Source organism: Babylonia areolata, chromosome 25 (assembly GCF_041734735.1).
Source record: "Babylonia areolata isolate BAREFJ2019XMU chromosome 25, ASM4173473v1, whole genome shotgun sequence".
Taxonomy (NCBI): Eukaryota; Metazoa; Mollusca; class Gastropoda; order Neogastropoda; family Buccinidae; genus Babylonia; species Babylonia areolata.
The window spans coordinates 4,390,001-4,397,500 of record NC_134900.1 but is presented as its reverse complement, the minus strand read 5'-3'; the positions used below and the strand labels follow the sequence as shown (position 1 = coordinate 4,397,500).

At 45.0% G+C, this 7,500-nt stretch overlaps 1 protein-coding gene across 1 annotated transcript in view; it reads right to left on the bottom strand.

The window, feature by feature from the left end:
• Positions 1-7,500, bottom strand: part of LOC143299917 (atrial natriuretic peptide receptor 1-like) — a 561,408-nt gene that overhangs the window by 46,459 nt on the left and 507,449 nt on the right. Inside the window, exon 12 of the mRNA XM_076613452.1 lies at positions 7,486-7,500. This exon is cut by the window's right edge and continues 87 nt beyond it. Coding sequence (XP_076469567.1) covers positions 7,486-7,500 — 15 coding nt within the window. The remainder of the gene's footprint in view (positions 1-7,485) is intronic.

Genomic DNA, 7,500 nt, shown 5'->3' with positions numbered 1-7,500 from the left:
GTGTCCCTCTCTCTCTCTCTCTCTCTGTCCCTGTACCTCTCTCTCTCGCTCTCCTTTCCTACCCCCTGTCTCTCCCTCTCCCTGTATCTATCTATCTCTAAGAATACTCAGACTGTACACGACTTACCGACTCCTCCTCTTCCTCTTAAACCTTTCACTCTCTCTCTCTCTCTTTCTTCTAGAAGAACGGCAGATATGTAAGTCGTCCAGTGTGACTAATAATTATCTTCACCATTGGAAAATAAAGATTCATTCATACATTCATTCATACATTCATTCATCCATTCCCCCCCTCTCTCTCTCCACACACACACACACACACACACACACACACACACACACACACACACACTCTCTCCCTCTCTCTCTCCCGGGACCAGCTTCTGGTGGTCACTAAATAAAACTCGGAGGACAGACTTACTCCTCTCTCTCTGTACTCCCCCCCCCACTCTCTCTCTCTCTCTTTCTCACACACACAGACGCACGCACACACACACACACACACACATACTATCTCCCGATCAGTCAATCATGGAAATGAAGAATTTAGCTCGCTCTGTCTGTCTCGATCTCTCGTTCTGTCCCTCTTGTCGATTATCTCTTGCCATAATGCGAACGAGTGTTTATACGCGCACGCACGCACGCACGCACGCACGCACGCGCGCGCGCGCTTGTGTGTGTCTGTTTGTCTCTGTCTCTGTGTGTGCGCCTCTGTCCCTCTCTCTGTCTCTCCACCCACCCCCCACCCCCAAACTCTCTCATTCTCTCTCTCACAAACCCGGCGTTAGCGGTGAGGTGAGAAAGCCGCCTGGGACAGATAGAAGAAATGGGACGGGGACGGAAAAAATAAAAACGGGGGATAAGGGATAAGCACCAGCTGTAGGTAGGTAGGTTGGTAGGCAGGGAAAGACAGAGGGGGGGGGGGGGGAGAGAGAGATGCGGATGCGGATGTTTTATTCATATAAAGGCCATCGCCCCTCATGAAGGGGTACAAAACATAAACAAGCACAGTCACTGAAGAAAATCATGAAGTTGCAACAGATCTGAAATGCAATGTCTTGTACAAGTATATTGACAAATTCCTAATGACGCTTTCTTTTTAAGATGCTAGATGTAGACTTAAACGAAATTGACTGGGATATCTATAAAAAGCAGGTGGGATACATCGTACTCTCAAACTGGTTAAAGCAGGAGAGAGCGGAGAGAGAGAGAGAGAGAGAGAGGGGGGGGGGTGGTGGTAGGGGAGGACAAGGAGAAAGGAAATGAGAGAGGGAGGGAGGAACGTAGGGAGCGGAGGGGGGTGGAGGGGTAGGGTGGTGGTGTGGTGGTGGTGGCAAAGGTGGGAGGAGTATATAGATCTTACCCACCACCAGCCCTGAAAAAACCCATACCAGTCTCCGAGTGATGAATGGAAGAAGATGATGATGATGATCAATAAAACAATACAGAGAGAGAGAGCGGGAGAGAGAAAGAGAGAGCGGGAGAGAGAAAGAGAGAGAGGGAGAGACAGACAGACAGAGATATAGAGACAGAGAGAAAGAAAGAGAGAGAAAAAAAGAGAGAGACAGACAGACATAGAGAAAGAGAGAGAGAGAGAGAGAGAGAGAGAGAGAGAGAGAGAGGAAGAGAGACAAAGAGAGAGAGAGAGAGTGGGGGACACACACACGCAGAGAGAGAGAGAGAGAGACAGAGACAGACATACAGAGGAGGACACCCGTAGACAACGACCGCCCTCTACCGGGCGATAAATCGTTCGCCTGACTGACTGCCTGACTGACTGACTGAAGGAGAAAGGGCCGGTGCAACGTTCCACCACGACCACCCCACCCCTCCCAGATCAGATATACCCCCCTGGGGGGTGATATCCGAAGGCATCCCAAATTTCCTCCCCCTGGGAGGAGAGGGAGGGGGGGGGGGTGATTGGGGGCAAGACCCCTGAGGAGTCGAAACGGGTCGCTTGCTCGTCTGGTTTTTGTGTTGTCACTCATTTCTCTTCATCGTCCATTAACTGAATACAATACGTTAAAAAAAAAAAAAAAAAAAAAAAAAAGTTCTTTCGTTCTCGATCTCGCCTACTGTCAAGCTTTTTTCAGTCATTTGTCCCAGACTTTTTTGTGCTCCATTCCCTTTTTATCATTACCCCTCCAGCATTTAGAAAGAAAAAAAAGAGAGAGATTCGTTTCGAGTAATGAATAACGAATATATTAATATTCTGCGTATGAAAACCAAACCAAAACAAATAAACATACAACTACAACAAAAACTCAACAACAACAAAACAAAAAAAAACAAACAACAACCCATAGGTTTACCCAAAACCAATCACAAAGCATAAACTGTACACAAGCTGTGAAAAAGAACGCTAAAACTAATATGAGGCCATTCGTGTCTAAATGCCGACACAATCGAATTTTTAATAAAATGCCAAATTTGATTTATTTCTTTTTTTCTGAAATATATAAATGCAGACAATGGCATGCCTACTTTTAAAACGCCTAATTCGTTTCGGTCTCAACCGTCCAATGACCTTCAAACCAAACTGGAGGGATTACTTTTGGTCTAATAGCAAAAGATCCAAGACACAAAATGAACAAAGCTTAGGATCAACTATGGTGGGCTGAAAAAGAAAAGCTACACTATCTATGTAGCTGTATCAATTCCTTTCTCTCACCCCCTCCTCCTTCCCCCCCTCCTTTACGCCTTCCCTGTGGATGTATTTCATTTTACTGAGGATCTGCCAATGCCCAAGTCATACAGCTAAATGATACATTAAACATGCAAAACAAATATACGTATCTATATACATGTACACAAACACACACACAACAACACCCCCCCCCCCCGCATATATATATATATATATATATATATATATATATATATATATATAGAGAGAGAGAGAGAGAGAGAGAGAGAGAGAGACACTTTGACACTTTGACATTTTTATTGTCATTACCTGTAATGGTCTATTGACAAGGGGGTGACGGGGATTAATTCTTAAATCCTCTTAAATGCAAAGCAACATTCTGCTTAACAGCATTTCATCACCAAACAAACAAACAAACAAAATCTCTAAATATAACTCTCTCACGATACATTAAGCAAGCGGAACACACACACACACACACACACACAAAGAAACTAATCAATCAAACTCGACCACCCATTCTAGGAGTGAAATAGTTCAATATATCAATTATCTACCTTACCAAATTAACATAAGAAAATAAAATTTACATATGGATATCCTCCTCATTTACTCTGGTGTGTTCTGATCATAGTGATTATGCCTTATTTTTTGTGCTTCTGAGATAAATTTAGCTACTGACTGTATGATATATTCATCATCAGACGATAAAACAGAAAAAACATCATGTCTTTTAGCTAGATGAGATTCAAAAAATGTACATTTTTCTCTTACTTTATCGTATAATTTACAATGAAACAAAAAATGTTTTTCGTCATCTACACTAGATGCACACAAAGGACATGGCAATTCTGTGGATGCTGCAGGTTGAAACCACAATTTATTTGCATTGAAACCAAATGTCCGTAGCCGAAATCTTGCATAATTTAACCTGTGCCACTTATCTGTGATGACTGTTAGATATTTTTCAGTATGAAATATACTTTTGAATGAGAAAAACCAACTATATTTCTCTTTGCTTTCCATATCTGAATGCCAATTTTGCTTAAAAGAACAAATCAATCTAGAGAGAGAGAGAGAGAGAGAGAGAGAGAGAGAGAGAGAGAGAGAGATAGACAGATAGATATAGATAGATAGATAGATAATACTGACACATGGACAGTGAGTTTTAATTCTGTTTACTCAACCAGTTAATTCATTGATTGTCTATATATATTTCTCTCTCTCTCTCTCTCTCTCTCTCTCTCTCTCTCTCTCTCTTTTTTTTGTTTTTTTTGAAAGAGTCGTTTGATGTTTACATCAAAAGACTGATAGGGTACTTCTATGTCAGATAAAATGCCCCCTCCCCCACCCCCGCCCCCCACTTTCCCCATTTTCACCCACAAAGAAAACCACACACGGAAATACAAACACACGGAGTAAGAATCTTGACACAGGAAGAATCAGATTTCATCTGATACCCTAAACAACAACAACAACGAAGCATTACCCAGATCTGTCTCTAGATACCAAAGTCTAAGTAAGGGATTGGACCGGAAGGGGATAGGGGTGAGGGGGGGGAGGCAGGGGAGGGGACGGGAGGGGAGGGGTGGGGGTGTTTTTTTTTAGGCGTCAATTCTCCCTCGTTTTTACTCGTGAACTTCTCTGGAGAGCTAGCTGGATGGTGGCCTGACGTCCTGAGATAGAGAGACAAATCCCTCCCTCATTGCTATGCTAAAAGGTTGGGGTGTAGAGAGATGGACAGAGAGACGGACAGAGAGAGAGAGAGAGAGAGAGAGAGAGAGAGAGAGAGAGAGAGAGAGAGAGAGGGGGGAGGAGGGGGGGGGGAGCTAGAGGGAGGAAGAAAATGAGACAGGGAGTGAGATATAGAGAAATACAGAGAGAGGGAGGTTGGTAAGAGAGAGAGAGAGACAGAGACAGAGAGACAGAGACAGCTAAAGAGACAGACAGAGACATCTAAAGAGACAGAGACAACTAAACAGAGACAGCTAAAGAGGCAGAGACAGAGACAGCTAAAGAGACAAGAGCAGAGCCGCGAGAGCGGAGAGAGAGAGGGACGCGACAGTTGCGGCGACACACTGTGATCAAGTTGGACATGTTGGGCACTTCACAAATTACCGAATCCCTCAAAGTTACACAGCGGGGAAGATGGGGATTTACAGGCATGTCAGGGGCCGGACAGGCAGGCAGACAGACAGACAGGCAGGCAGGCAGACAGACAGACAGACACACTGTGTGTTATTTGCGTTTATCAAAATCTTTTTCACGAAGTTGGAGGGGGAAGAAGAGAGGAGGTGAAGGGGCGCATGTGTGTGTGGGTGGGTGGGGTGGGGGGGGGTCGGGGTGGGGGGGGCGAGCGGGGGGGGGGGGCGAGGGGGTTTGCGTGTGGAGAGAGAGAGAGACAGAGAGAGAGAGAGAGGGAGAGAGAGAGAGAAGGGAAGAGAGAGTGAGAGAGATCATTGGAGAAACAGAGACAAAGAGATACGGATACGGATACGGATGTTTTATTCAATATAGGCCATAGCCCCTCATGAAGGGGTGGTGTAAACAAACATTACATAGGTAATATATTCAGATATGTAACATAACACAGTTGTAACCTGAAAATGAGAAAAAACAGTCATTATCTGCATTTAGTCTTATTCACACATAATAACAAAAAAAACCCGGTCAAAACCAGAGACAAAGAGAGAGAGAGAGAGAGAGAGAGAGAGAGAGAGAGAGAGAGAGAGAGAGAGAGAGAGAGAGAGAGAGACAGTGTGTGAGAAGGGGAGAGAGAGTGAGAGAGGGAGAGAGATCATTGGAGAAACAGAGACAAAGAGATAAAGAGAGAGAGAGAGAGAGAGAGCCAGGCAGGGAGACAAAGAGAAAGAGAGAGAAGGGGGTGGGCGGGTAGGGGGGAGGTAGGGAGGCAAATACAGAGACAAAGAGAGAGACGTATAATCAGAGTGACAGAAACCAGTTAAGAACTGCAGCGCAGAACCGGACTTTACATCTTTAACCTTCTTCCACCTCCTTGAAAAAAAAAAAAAAAAAAATCAGTGAAAACTGCATGCATTCATTCATTCACACTTATCATTATTATTACTATTATTTGGGGGCGGGGGTGGAGGGGGGGGGGAGGGGAGAGAGTACACCTCCGCCTTTTCTGGGAAGGAATTACAACTTAATCATCATGACTGACAGAAAAAAAATCAAAAAAATCAGCGCATGACAGTTGCCATTCAAATGTCGCGCGTATTTTAGACAACCTTCAACGCCGACGAACACATAATATGACATTTTTTTCCCCTCCTCCTTCTTCTTCTTCTATTTTTGTCCACTTTCCTAATCTGAAAGTTTCAACTCGACAGAAGCTGACATCTGTAAGGTCTCATGGGGAGATGGGGTGTAGGTTAGGGGGAAAGACTCCTGTCTGTCTCCTGTTCGGTTACCTCCCTTATCGCCCCTTTCCCCACACCTTTACCCCCCTCTGCAGCACCCTTTACCTTTGTTGTCATGACAGTCAGCATTTCTCTCTCTCTCCCTGTGTGTGTGTGTGTGTGTGTGTGTGTGTGTGTGTGTGTGTGTTATTCATTCATTTATTTTATTCATGTTAACTATTCACTTATTTCATTTATCTATTTTTATTTTTTATTATCTTATTTCTTTTTTTTCTTGGGGTGGGGGGGTGGGGGGTGGGGTGGGGGTGGGGTCCGCAGAGGTGCATCAGCATGAACAGAAATTGCTGCCTTGCTTTGGACTCTGGCACATTATGAAGAGGAGTCGGGGGGGGGGGGGGGGGGGGGGGGGAGGAGGGAGGGGGAGCTAAACGGAGGGGGGGGGGGGGGTGGTGTCAATATTTGACGGGGGTTGGGGGAGAGGGGGGTCGGTATGGGGGAGGTGGTGGGGGGTGGGAGGAAGGGAAGGTAAGGGTGTCTGCAATCGTCTTTGGTGAGTAAGAGGAAGGAGGGGTGTGTGTGTGTGTGTGTGTGGGGGGGGGGGGGTGGAGGGGGGGGGGGGCAAGGAGTACAGGAAGGCAGAAAGTTAGGGGTGGCGAGAGGGAGGGAGGGAGGGAGGTTGTCAAAGGACTTGGAAGAAAAATCTTAACTCTTTACCTCCTCCTCCTACTGACGTGTGTAGACTGGCCCATGCCCAGAGATGCGTGAGCGCGCGACACTCCAAACACTCACCTAGTGCATCACCACCATCCTCCCACACAACCCCTACCCCCACCCGCCCCCTCACCCCTCCTCCCCCCAAAAAAAAAGAAAGAAAGAAAGAAAGGAGGAAAATTAGCGAAGCCACCCTCCAGTGTAAAACGTTGGTGTGTCTGACCTTTTGTTCCACCTTCAGCAAAGAAGGTTCTAGTCGTAGGACGTACATGAAATAAACTTCTTGCTTTAGCCTTGCCTTGTCTTGCTTAATGACATATTTAACACTTTACAATCAGTCGTGCACAGTCGGACATAAAATACCTCATACCGATAGAAGCTTTTGTGGTTTATAAAGCGTGACAAAAAAAAAGAAAAAGAAAAAAAAAAAAAAGAAAATCGAAAAAAAAAACCCAACCCAGTTTCAGTTTCAGTAGCTCAAGGAGGCGTCACTGCGTTCGGACAAATCCATATACGCTACACCACATCTGCCAAGCAGATGCCTGACCAGCAGCGTAACCCAACGCGCTTAGTCAAGCCTTGAGAAAAAAACAACAAAACAACAACAAAAAAAAAGCAAAAAACAAACAAACAAAAAAACCAACCAAACAAAAAAAACAACAACCCAAAAACAAACAAACAAACAAACAAAAAAAAAAAAAAAAGAAAAAAAAGAGAGAGAGATACTCCAAGCAGTACACTGACCTTGTAGTAACCGGT